At 43.6% G+C, this 13,512-nt stretch overlaps 1 protein-coding gene across 2 annotated transcripts in view; it reads right to left on the bottom strand.

Annotated features, from left to right (window-relative positions):
• Nucleotides 1-6,744: 6,744 nt before the first annotated feature.
• MAEA (macrophage erythroblast attacher, E3 ubiquitin ligase) overlaps nt 6,745-13,512 on the bottom strand; it is a 64,329-nt gene continuing 57,561 nt past the window's right edge. Inside the window, exons 7-10 of one of the 2 annotated variants that reach the window (XM_006152880.3) lie at nt 12,741-12,849; nt 10,854-10,987; nt 9,477-9,672; nt 6,745-9,193 (exon numbers count right to left, since the gene is read on the bottom strand). In XM_006152880.3, coding sequence (XP_006152942.1) covers nt 9,098-9,193; nt 9,477-9,672; nt 10,854-10,987; nt 12,741-12,849 — 535 coding nt within the window. In that variant the 3' untranslated portion in view covers nt 6,745-9,097. The remainder of the gene's footprint in view (nt 9,194-9,476; nt 9,673-10,853; nt 10,988-12,740; nt 12,850-13,512) is intronic. The other variant, XM_006152881.3, reaches the window with a different exon arrangement.

Genomic DNA, 13,512 nt, shown 5'->3' with positions numbered 1-13,512 from the left:
GCGCTGGATACTCCCACATGGCTGACCACGGTTTGAGTCCCAGACCTGGTGGCTTACTTTCTCTATCTTTGGTCAAATTAAAATAAATGAATGAATAAATAAACTTAATAATTCTTTTAAAAATTTTTTTTCTTAAATTTGTTTTGCCTCCTATAGTGATCATTTTTTGATCTACTAGATTGTTCTCATTAGCATAAAAGTATGCTGTCTCTCCTATATTAACAAAACCCTTCTTATCCAAATTACCAATTCATTGCATTTTTGCTTTGCTTTGCAGCAAAGTTCCTAGAAAGAGCTGTGCGTTCACCCTGCACCTCAATTTGCACCACTAAACCTGTGTCCACACCGTTCACCAGTGAGGTGTGAATTGCTAAGCCCAGTCTCCAGTACCATAATGCCTGTGGGGTGTCCTGTGAGCCCTCATGCTCCAGACCTGCCACAGCCGAACTGCCTTGCCCTCTCCCCTGTTTTTATCGGGTGATATGCACCTTTCTATTTACTCCGGCCCATAAACTAACCATCTGGACCTCTCTTTACCCCATGTCCAATCTGTTTATAAATCAGGACAACCCTGCCTTCCGGATGCACCCAGAATCTGAGCGCTTCTCACCGCCCACTGCCACTGCTAGGTCCCGGCCACCACGCAGGAGGTCCCTGCAGTTGCCTCCTGTCTCCCACTTCTGGCCTTCTACCCCTGAAGTCCATTCACCATGCAGCAGCCAGAGTGACCCTTGAAACTAGAGTCAGATAACATGACTTTTCTCTACTCAAAACCCTCCAGTGGCTTCCATCCCAAACAAGCAAAAACACACCTAGTCTGCACTTGGTGTCCTATCTCCTCCCCCTACCTGCTCAGCTCTCTGACCTGTCCCCTCCCTTGCTTCACTCCCACCCCCCAGTATCTGCAAGGCTTCTTACTCCCCACCTTTAGCTAGCCTTCTAGCTAGTTGACTTCTGCAACCCTTTATCCCCTTATCTATAGGAACCCTCCCCTCCATATCTTAACCTGCCCTATATTTTGCCACAGCACTTGAAACCTATCACACAGCGCTTATAATCTTATTTGTTTATAGTGTATTTTTTCTCTTCCCCTCCCCCAGAACATATGTTCCAAGAAAACAGGGATCTTTGTTTTGTTTCATGACTCCAGATACATGATTAGGTGGCTCAAATTTGTTGAATGTTGAATTAATAAATAAAATTAGAAAGTCAAGATGAATCATGGTGGAAATTAGAAGATATTTTAAAAGAACCAAGTGAAACTTTCAGAAATGATAAAACCCAAGCAGGATAAACACAAAGAAACCACCCAAGGCATATCATCAAATTGCAGAAAACTAGTGACAAAAAATAATCCTAAAAGCAGTTAGAGAAAAAAGGCAAACTACCCACAGTTACAAAGATAAGAAACCACAAGTTTTTTGACTGAAAAAAATACAAGCCAGAACACAGAACGTCTTTAAGCAGAAGTAAAACATCCTTAAAAAATGAAGGTGATACGGGGCCAGCGGATGGCGTAGCAGCTACATTGCTGGACTTCTACACGGCCGACTGCAGTTCGTGTCCTGGACCCAGGGGCTTGAAACTCATGCCAAGTGCATATGGATGCGTGCCCAAGATCCTGGGAGGGGAATGGAGGAGAAGGAATTGGGGCAGGGCCTTTCCCCCACAAGGGTGACTTCTCACTTTCCCTCTGTTTCTCTCTCTCTTCTCTCTCTGGTGAGCTCACTATAAGGTAAAAACCTGCAGCCCCTACCCCTCCCCCCCAGAAAAAAAGCGAAGGTGATATAAAAACATTTTCAGTTAAATAAAAGCTGAGTGAATTCATGACTAGCAGATTTGCAGTACAGGAAATGCTATATAGGAAGTCATTCAGATGAAAGGAAAATGATACCAGATGCAAACTTTGATCTATAAAAGGAACAAAGAGTTTTATAAGTGATTTTTTAAATGTGGGTAAATATATTTTATTTCAGAGTTCTTTTATAGATCATTGACTGCTTAAATAAAATATAACAATGTATTGAAGGGCATATAACACCTACGGAGGAACAAAAATTATGACAATAGTAGTCCAGCAGAGGGGAGAAATGGTAGCATATATTCTAAGGTTCTATTTTTACAGGCAATGGTATTATTTGAAGGGACACTGATAAGTTAAAGTATCATCCTTAGAGCAACCATAAACAAAGGAGGTATAACTAATAAGCCCTCAAAGATAAAATAGTCATTTAAAAATACTCAATCCAAAAGAAGGCAGGTAAAGATGAAAAAAGGAACAAAGAACAGATGGGACAAACAGAAAACAAGGAGCAAGCAAGATGACAGATTTAAATCCAACAACAATTACATATCAATGGTCCAAACACACCAGTGAAAAGACAAGAGACTGGGCTGGTCCTATAGCACAACACATATGTGCAGCTTAGAGGAAGCCAGCTTCCAAAGGACCAACCAGGGTTTGAATCCAGCTCTTTCAGCTTGAAAACACATGTAGAGTACACACATGTGCCCAGGATCCTGACTGGGTAGAGAGGAAAGAGGACTGTGGTGTGACCAGGACCTGTTGGGTTAGCCATAAGGGATCTGGTTCTCTTAAGCACCAGGCCATAGGGCAGGCCAATTACTATAGATTCTATAGACATAAGAAAAAAATAGGGTGTGTTTGGACAACTTTATATCAACGAATTCTATGAAATGGATAACTTAGATGAAATGGACAAGTTCTTTGTTTTTTTTTTTTTTTTGGTGGGGTGGGGGGGAAGGTTTTTGCTATCGGGCACATGCACTTGCCAGAAAGAAAGAGACAGAAAGCGAGAAATCAGCCCCCTTGGGGGATGGCCATGCTGCAATCCCTTCTCCTCCATTCTCCTCACTGGATCTTGGGCACTCATGCACACGCGCCAGGCATGAGTTCAAGCCACTGGGTCCGGGACTTGAACCTGGTCGACTACAACCTGGGAGTCTATCAACATAACCATTACGCCAACTGCTCATCCCGAAATGGACAAGTTCTTTAATGGCAAAATTATCAAAACAAATTTTTAAAAACCTGATTAAGGACTATTAAAGCAACTGTAGCTTTTTTAAAAAATAATTTTTTTATTTAACTTTATTTATTGAATTTGGCCAGAGAGGGACAGAGTGAGAGAGAGAGAAGGAAATTGAGAAAGCAAACTACCAGGTCCAAGACTCAACTGTGGTCAGCCATGTGGGAGTCCAGAGCCCTTAACCACCATGCCATCTGCTGGCCCTAAAGCAACTGTAGCTTTAATAACTTTAATAACTGTATTAAAGTGAATAATTAGAAACCTTCCCCCAAAGAAAAGTCCAAACCCAAATTATTTCACTGGTAAATTCTACCAAACACTGAAAGAAAAAGAAATCACCAATTTTCACAAACTCTTGCAGAAAATACTGCAGGAAGGACCACACTCCAGCCTAATTTATGAATCTTGATACTAAAACCAGACAAAACCTTTTAAGACCACAGAGCAATAACTATCATGAACATCGTTGCAAAGCACCCCTAGAAAAGTACTAGCAAGTCAAATCCAGCAATATATAAGAAATACAATGAAATACTAGATGAGATTTATCAATGTACATTTTACAATTCAAAAACAATCCATGTAAGTCTCCATATAAACAGAAAAGGAAAATCATATAATAATATTATATGAAGAAATTTGATGACATCCATTCATAATAATAACTCTTAGAAAATTTGAGTAGAACTTTTCTCAATATAAAAGACATCTGCAAAATACTTGTGACCAACATCATACTTAGCTATAAAAGACCTAATGCTTTCCACCTAAGACTGGAAGCAAGGTAAGCATGTCCATTGTCACACCTCGTATTTAACATTGTACTAGTGGCTCAATTTAGTACAATAAAAGAAAAAACAAATGAAAAGCATAAAGAGTAGAAAAGAAGCAAAGCTATATTTATTTACAGATGATATCATTGTGCACACAGAAAATCCTTTAAAATTTACCAAAAGCCTACTAGAATATATGAATGATTTAGTATGGTCATGATATGTACAAGATCAATATACAAAAATCAATTATACAAGGGATTTCATTCAAAAAGTTCATAGAAAATGGTACTAAAATATGAGTTTACTTTGGTGGAAAAAAAACCTTAAAACCCATATATAATTTTTCAGATGTATTTCCCATGAACTTTTTGAAGACCCTCTGTATATATCTACATATCACCAGTGAATAATTGGAAGATTAAACTTTGAAAATATATTTACAATAGCATTAAAAATCATCAAATACTTAAATTAACAAAATAAGTGCAAATATATACACTTAAAACTATAAAACTTAGATGAAACATCTAAATCTAATGAGATACAGTATTAATGGGTTAGACAATAAATTAAGATTTCTTTTTTTAAACTTTACTTATTTTTAAATTGACCAAAGAGGGACGGGGAAGGGGCCGGGGGGTGGTGGGTGAGAAAGCAAGCTGCCAGGTCTGAGACTCAAACCATAATCAGCCATGTGGGAGTCTGGTGCCCTTAACCACCACACCACCTGCCAAACCCGATTATTAAGATTTCTAAGTCCCTGCTATGAACTGAATGGTGTCCACTAAAAATTCCTATGTTGGAGCCCTAATTCTCAGTATGACTATATTAGGAAGTGGGGCCTTCCAGGAGGTAGTTAAGGTTAAATGAGGGTTATAAGGATGGAGCCCTAATCTAAAGCCCTAGTCTGACAGGACTGGTGTCCTTATAAAAAGAGGAAGGGGGCCAACCCTATGGCCTAGTGGGTAAGGGAGCTAGGGCCCACATGGCTGACTGTAGTTTGAATCCTGGCCTGAAAAATATGACAGGTGTGTACAAGTGCATGCTCAAAATCCCAATAGGATGGAAAACTGGAGAATTGCAGTGTGATCACCTCATTGCAGGGGCTTTCTCCCTCTCCTCTCACTGTCTCTTTGGTGATTCTCTTTAGCAAAATAAATAGCTAAATAAAAAGAGGAAGAGACAGTAGAGATTGCTCTATCTCTGTACATTCACAGAGGAAACACCGTATGAGAACACAGTAAGAAGTTAGCCATTTGCAGGCCAAGAAGAGAGGTTTTATCAGGATTCAAACTTGACAGCACCTCCTCTAGAATGAAAGGAAGTAAATCTCTGTGTAAGTAACCCAGCCAGTGGTATTGTTATGGAAGCCCAAATAAACTTATTCATTCCCTAAATTGATCTACCATATCAGTGTGATTTCAACTAAAATTCCAGGAGGCATTTTAAAAAACTTCAGTAGACACTGATCACTCACAACCTGATTCTGCAATTTATGTGGAAATACAAAAGACCTTGAATAGCCAAGACAATCTTTTTTTTAAGTAAAACAAACTGGAGGACTTAAACTACTTGGTTTCAAGATTTGCTTTAAAATGACAGTAATCAAGAATGTGGTATTGGTGTAAGGAAGGACAGACCTAAAGGTCAATTAAACATAAGTGAGCATACAGACACAGACTCAAACTTATCATCAGGAAATCTTTTTTTTTTTTTTTTTTTTTTTTAAGTAGCCAGCAGTAGTCAATGGGGGAGAGAAACAATTGTTTTGAAACACATGAGACAGGAATGGGAAATAATCCTCAAACTCTTTCTCATGCCACACACAGAAGTCAATTTGAGATGCATTATAGACCTAACATAAAAGTCAAAGACCTAAACCTAAACAAGAATGGATAAACTAAATGTTCTAGAAGATTTAGAATATTGTGGCCCTGGAATAGACAAATATTTTTCAGAACATAAAAAAGCATTAACCATGAAAGAAAGAACTTCACTAAAATTAAAACCTCTGCTGATCAAATGACATTATCAAAGTGTATACATACATCTGACAAAGGAGATAGAGCCAGTATATGTAAAGAATTCCTACAAACCAATAATATAATTAAAAATGGGCAAAACCTTGAAGACATAAGAAAAACCAATCAGCATATCAGAAGGAGCTCTCAACGTCATTAGTATTGGAGAAAAGCAAATTAAAACCACAGTAAGACATTGTTACATGCCCAACTGGCTAACATGAAAAAGAATGACAACACCAAACGTTGACAAAGATCTGGAGCAACTGGAACCCTCATACACTAAGGGGAGTTTAAAATGGTATTGCCACATTGAAAACATTTTTGGTAGTTATAAACAATGCAGCAACATCATGACTTAGTAATATTCTACTTACAAAAGAAAGAAAAATAATGTCCACAAAGAGATGTGCACACAAATGTTCACAGCAGCTTTATTCATAATAGCCAAAAGACACGAGTCCCAAGAAAATAATAAACAAATTGTGAAATATGTCAACATAGTACTACTGCAACTACTAAGTAATACACCAAATAGGGACAACTGATATTCACACAGCAACACAGATGAATCTCAAAAGCATCTGAGTAAAACAAGCCAGACACAAAAGTACATACTCTATGATTCAATTTACATGAAGATACAACTAACCTGTAGTGATAAAATCAGAGCAATGACTACATGTAAGAGTTGTGGACAGCCTAGAGATAAAAAGGTGTGACACACTTTCTGGCCATGGTAATGTCCTACACCTGGGCTTGGATGATATTTACTTGTCAGGTATATATAAAAGATGTGTACATTTTAGTGTTAATTTTTACCTCAAAAAAGAAAACCACAGTGAGATCATTCTCACAACCAACAGAAATATCTAAGGATAAAGACTTCCAGTGCCATGTGCTGATGAGGATATGGAGCAGGCAGAACTTTGATCCACTGAGATAGGCAGAAGCTGGTGCTAACGCTGGCAAGCTGTCTCCATCTGCTCAGGTTAAACATGTACCCCGGCAATGTCACTGCTTGGTATTTTCCCACAGAGTGTGCATCCAGCAAAAGTCACGTGTCAGAGCATTCATAGATGGCAACTTCAATCTGGTAGTAACCCAGATGTCCACCCACATGTAGAAGGGGTAAGTCACTGTGCTCATTCCTCCAATGGACTGCTGCAACCATAATGGAATGAACTATATTGCTACATCAGGAAAGAACTGCCCAAGCATGAAGCTGGTCCACAGAAAACCATGCTGTGTGACTCCTCATGTTCAAGAACTGGTTGAGCTACTCTCTGATGATTAATGACAGATACTAGAATATTGACGGGGAGGACCTGGGGATTCCTCTGTGAAGACGGAACAGTCTGGGAGGTGGTCACATGAGGGCATAATGTAGAAATTAATTATGGGAACACTTGGACTGTGTGCACTTCATTACATTATACTTCAATGAGAGAGAGAGAGAGGGTAAGCAGGAGGCAAGGCCAGAGAAGACTGTTGTTTGGAATAGGCTGCAGTGCCCCAGAGCTACTCCAGCATCTCTCAGGAGTACAGGGTACAGAGTATGGAGCTGGCTTAGGGTAGCTCATTTGGGTTCTGGGTACAGTAGAGGATACAGCAGGGAACAGCTAACGTTATTCCACTGCATCCCTCTAGCCCCAACTCTGCCCCACCAGGCTTGGGGATGGAGGCACACATGCCAAGTCACAACCCTGTCAAAGTGCAGAGGTGTGGCCAGCACATATTATGCAAGTCACCATGAGACCCCAAAGCAGAACTTGAGGCAGCAATCCAGAGTGGGCACTACAGGTGTCTGCTTCAACTGAGGCCTGACCTGGGTGGGCACTTGTATCTGGGGTCCAGTGGCATGGTGGGCATAAAGTGGCCAGGGCAGCTGTCAGGGAGGTAGTAATAGGAAGGGAGCTAGGATGGACCCTAGAGAGTACTGTGTGTGTGTGTATGTATGGGTAGGGGGGAGTAGCAAAAGCCATAGCAGATAGCAGCCACAGGTCCCAGGAACCAGGAAGGGGGTCGACAGGAATCCAAGTTGGTCTATCAATGTGGTTCTACTCCCAAAATGGTACTGGCCAGGTTGGCAGGAGCAAGATGCTACCTCAGGACTCTATGCCCGGCCCCAAACTCCTGTGAAGTTTGTGGGTGGGTCTCCAGTTGTGCTGAGCCCCCTTTATGGCTGTAGCACACACAGCAAATCAGGCCCTGTGTGGGGTGAGCCTCCCTTTCCTGCTGCAGGGAAGAGCAGAGCACAACCCAACAGGTGTTAGAAAAGCAGAGCAGTTTCTGCCTCACACACAAATAAGAAATAGAAAACCATTTTATTAACATTTCTTACATTTACAGTTTATTAACTAATCAACATCAACATGCAAAAATAAGCGCTAAATACAAACCTCTACAATATGGTTTTGTGTAAACTACAATGGTTCATTTGTTTGAAAAGTCATCAGTATTTAATTCAACTGAACTATTAGTTTCTGTAATGAATAGTATTTAGACTCTAAAGTTATGGAACCATCCGGCAAGGCCTCTGCAGAAACTCGGTCCAGTGGATTTCCACGTGAATACATTCTCAAAGCAGGAAATAAGGCGGCACACGAAAGATGGGACATCGAACCTATGCACATACTAACACAGTCTGACAGACGTTGCCCACAAGGCAGGCAGGGCAGCCCTCAAGGCCAGCCCCCCCATGGGCTGTGGCACCGGGCATTTTGGCAGCAGCTCTAGAATGAAGTCATGAATGTCCCTCATGGCACTGCATCAGGAGTCACTGCAGGTCAGTCTGGTGCAGCCACCACTTCCTCCAGGCTGTGGCCAAGGCTTATGCGAGTCAGTGAAACACCAGCCCGTTTTCCACGTCTTGTCATTAGCAAAAGGGAGGAAATTGTGAGAAACACGGGGAAGTCAATTCCTAGTTTTGAAACGTTCTAAAGTTTCTCTCCGTGTTTAGATCAGTCTTTAAAGAAAAGTTTCCTTTGAGAGGTGAAAGTACTTTTCAGAATCATCAAATAGTTGACTTATGTTACAAAATCCTACCAATCAAAATGTTGTTTTCAAGTACAAACTTATTAAATCTTATTTCCTCTCTCCCTAAGAGTATTTGTCGTTGCTCACTGATCTTTGGTCGCAAGAAACAGAAACACCACGGCAGGCTAGAGCGGGGGGCAGGAGGGCGCAGTGGCCTCCCTGCCTGCCGCAGTCCCCTGGCCTCCGAGGCATGCGCTTGGCGACACAGGGCCTACATGATGTACACTTTCTCGGCTTGTGAGAAGTGGAAGACTTCTTTGGTTCTTGGGCAAACAACTTTATCATCTTGACGGATAGAAAGCAGAGACTGAAAAAAAGACCAGAAATGCATTAATAAGCAAATACAAGTTAGGATTTCCATTAAAACCTCATAAAATGAATTTATCAAGAAATATGCCATCTTATCTTACAAAGTTATTTCCTGAAGATACATCTGGTAAAGAAATACTGGGGTTGCTCATTCCCCCTTAGCCATTGTCAAAAGACAGTCAAGAGTCATGCACTAGAACAGATGGGGAGAAGGGTAGCCCTGCCCAGGTGCCTGGTCCCGATCATGCCATTCTTGCCCCTCCCACTCCTGGCCCCCTCACGTTGTAGCCGTAGACGTAGCCGTTGGGCAGCATCATGGGTGGGTTGTTCTCGTTCATAACATCGCCAGAGATCTTGCAGACCAGGCGGGAGTTGGCACAGTGAGCCATGGGCAGGGGCTGCGCCAGCTTGTTCAGGGAGCGGCTGCACACAGGGCAGTCAGGGCTCTTGGAGCTGCCATCCTCCTTGTAGCACTGTCTGTGCATTGGGTTAAGGAAGGTTGAGGGGAAGCTGGGGAGAGAGTGGTGACACAAGGCACATTGTGGCCAGGCACTGTGCCCTCCTGACCACAGGGACACCAAGGAGAAAACAAATGGCTATCTTTCAAAGAAAGGATAACACTACATTAAGAAAAAAGTAGCCTCACTGGAGACAAGAAAGCCAGAGCAGCTTCTATCCCCAGGGCACCGCCTGCACCAGGACCACAGGAACCCCACCCAGCTCATCCTCCCTCTGTCCTTACTTCCCCACCCCACAACCTCTCAAGGCAGGACAGGTAACACCCTTGAGACTGAAGACTTCTGGTGGAACCTCAGAGAAGGCAACAGGCAAACAAGTAGCTCCTTCTCTCCACTGCGTTCGACAGACTGGTAAGAATGGGGGGCTTGAGCCTCAATTCAAAGCCAACACAGCCAGGGCCCACAGTGGTCCCAGGACACACTCTACCACCTGGATTTAATCTCTGCCACATGCGGGGACAGGATCATTCACTCACAGGCAGAGAGTGAGTCAGGTCACAGGAAGAACTGATTCCTCCTCCACAGGATCTGCAACCCATTGTACACAGGGTCCGACAAAGGTGCTCTGTCTGGGTGACAGCGCTGCTGGATGACTAGGAGGCTGACAGCCAGGTGCGATGGGCAGAAACTAAGGGTCATTGCCTTTCAATGGATTTGAAAGGACCATGGATGCCCTTGACAGGAATCTGCCAAATGCAGACAAAGAGGGGCCCTCAGGTGGTGAGGTCAGAGTGTCACAGCTCTCTCTGCCAGAGGCACAACTACCATATCATGAACTAACATGAGAAAATGTGCCTTGGCTGCGATAGCACAGGGTCAAATGGATTTGAGAGAATCTACATCATAGGATTCTTGGAAATCAGATTCTTGGGAAAGCTATTCTGGATGGTTAATGTCCCAGCTGCTAGAAAACATGCAAACACTTGCTTTCAGATCAACATAAAGTTGATTTAAGACCTTGAGATGGAGATGAGCAATCTAGGTTTTCACAGGCCCGTGAAGACGCAACCAGTCATCCTCCAGACTGTCTCGACACAGGGCAACATGAGGTGAGAGCAATGGGAGAGAGCACCAGCTTTCACGACAAGGACAAGAGTGGTAAGGAGCAGAGTCAGTATAGGAAAATGCCACAGGGGATACGGTGTCTTGATTGCCGAGAGGCCAGCCTGTAGGGTGAGCGTGAACACAGAGTTGTTTCCCAGCTGGTGCAGTCTGTAGTTGTCATACCGGAACTGTTGGATCAGCATCCGCCACCGGGCTGGGTCCAGGAGGTCCTGAAAAGAGACAGGGTAGAGAGTGCTGGGGATCCTCCCAGGCCGCCCCCGGGAGAGCCAGGAGGAAAACTGTAAAGAGTGGGCTGGGGCTGGGGCAGGCTTCACAAACCCACACACTTCTGAGCACAGAAGCAACTCCCTTGAGCCTTAATTTAATATCTACTGCTGGAGTTGGCCTTGTGGGTCTAAGTGGTTAAGGGACTTAGATCCCTCACAGCTGACTGTGGTTTGAACCCCAGCCCTGGCAGCTTAAAAAGCACATCAGTCATGTGTGTGCACACATCCCCCAAAATCCCAATAGGATGGAGAAAGGGAGAAGGGATTGCAGTGTGACTATGCCCCTTTATGGGGGGTGTTGTCTCCCTTTCTCTCTGTCTCTGACAAACACACATGCCCTCTGACAATTAAGGAAAAAAAAATCCATTGCTGGACCGTTTTCTTACTTAACTTTCTGGAACATCTGCCTCCTCAAGAATCAACTACAATGACCCGGATCCTGTGGCCTTGTGACAAGAAAAGGCCTGACTGGGCTAGAAGGATAGCTTGGCACAGGCTGAGCTTCAAAGGATTTATGTTTCAATGGCAAAGTCTTACTTCAGAGAAATAATTTGTTAAATGGAAAAAATCAATTCTACCTTGAGTAAAGCATCACAAAACAGTAAGTTAAATTTGGTTAATGTCTGTCCTTAAAATACCTTAGGTTTGGGACCAGCAGGTGGCGTGGTGGTTGAGGCACTGGACACTCCCATATGGCTGACCACAGTTTGAGTCCCAGACATGGTGGATCAGCATTAGCACCGGGCTTTCTCACTTTCCTTCTCTCTCTCTGTGTCTCTCTGGTCAAATTAATATAAATAAATAAATAAAATTAAATAATTATTAAAAAAAAAACACCTTAGGTTAAAAACTCAAAAAGATAGACATTAGCCTTTTGGAAAGTAGTGAGGCTGGGTGTGCCCAGGGGCTGCAGAATAAAACACTCTGTTCTTTGACAGAGACCAGGTTCAAGGCTCAAAGAAGAAACCTTGTAAACAACTTGAGCAAGGATTTGCACTTTATTTTTTGCCCCAGGAACTGAAACTGATGCCAGCAAGATGAGCACATGGGTGCATACATGGCTCTCGTGGCACTTCAGGTGAGAGGCGTGGAAGCTGCTGGGTCACTTGGTTGTGCTAGGGTCAGAGTACTGGGTTCCTGGTTAGTGATGGTTCATGACCACATCCTGCCCAGAGACCTGTATCAATCCACAAGGCCAGATAGCAGGGGGCCCTCAGCAGGGGAAGGGACAGATAAGCAGGAAAAATGGTGCCCAGAATCATGAACAACTACAGGACGAAACACTACCACCATGACCCCTGTTAGTGACCATGGAGATTCAGAGGCTCCAACATTTACAGATAAAAGACAGACAACATCAGTAAGAGAATCACAGAGCACTCCGGTGTAACTTCTGACTAAAAGACTGCAGAAAGGGAGAGAAAACAAAGGGGAAATGGGGAAGAAAGTAAGTGAAGGGACACTCCAGGGCCAAACTTCTAGGCTGAAAGGCTTCCTGAATCTTTACGGTACAAAGTTCTCACCAGCAAAATGGGATAAAACAGGAAAAGACCAACTTGGCAGGCTGAACAGGGGTGTCAGCTCCTTGCGTGGAAGTGTTTACAGACAAGACCTCAAGAGCTGCAAACACATCCCTGCTCAACCCAACGACATCTCGACTTAGCAGGAACCTGGTGTGACAGTGAGGCGACATTACCTTGTACGGGGAGATGTGTGTGTCTGGCGGGAAGGCCAGCATCCCCATGACTTGACGGACTTCGTCTAGCTGGCTCCCTTCAGCCTGACTGAAGTGCTTTCTTGCATGTCTGAAAAACAACATGTTTTGTTGGCATGTTTAAGTTTGCATTTTCATATTTAAGAATGTGAGCCAACAGTCTTTTTGGCAGAACTGATGTAAGAAATAAGCTGCTCACCCAGAGTAGCCCAATGGGTGGAGGTCTCAGAGGGCTCAGGACAGTACTAGGTGGGGCACACTGGGGCAATAAGAGCAGAGTCACTCAGCACACTCTCCTTGGGGACAGGACATAGTGCACCTCACAGAATCCCATTTGCAAACTGCACCTGTCCTGAGCTTTGAAGGTGATCCCCAGTGACAATGAACCCAGACCTCACACTGATTGCCTCCAGATGCTTCCGCTCTGTAAGGTCCAAGGGATCAATAGATGGTCCAGTCTTCTTGCCTGCAGCCCTTCCCTGATCTGCAGTGACTCCCCAGCACAATGTTCCCAAAGAGCAGAAGCAGCACTCAGGTCCACAGATCAGACTTCACAGCCAGTCCAGTCTGGCCCAGCCCAGCTCCAGGCATGCAGACACCACATGTAACACACTGCCATGTCATATGAAACTGACTCCCGACAGGCTGACCTGAGCCCGAGGAACTGCCAAGCTGCAGACCCTTCAAACTACAGACCCTCCAAACCACCGAGTAGATACAGCAGGCACCTGCATGTCTCCTTCCCAAGTGGGTG

Source organism: Tupaia chinensis, unplaced genomic scaffold (genome assembly GCF_000334495.1).
Source record: "Tupaia chinensis unplaced genomic scaffold, TupChi_1.0 Scaffold000360_1, whole genome shotgun sequence".
Taxonomy (NCBI): Eukaryota; Metazoa; Chordata; class Mammalia; order Scandentia; family Tupaiidae; genus Tupaia; species Tupaia belangeri.
Note: the sequence above shows the minus strand (reverse complement) of the source record. Positions and strands in the feature narration are given on the sequence as shown.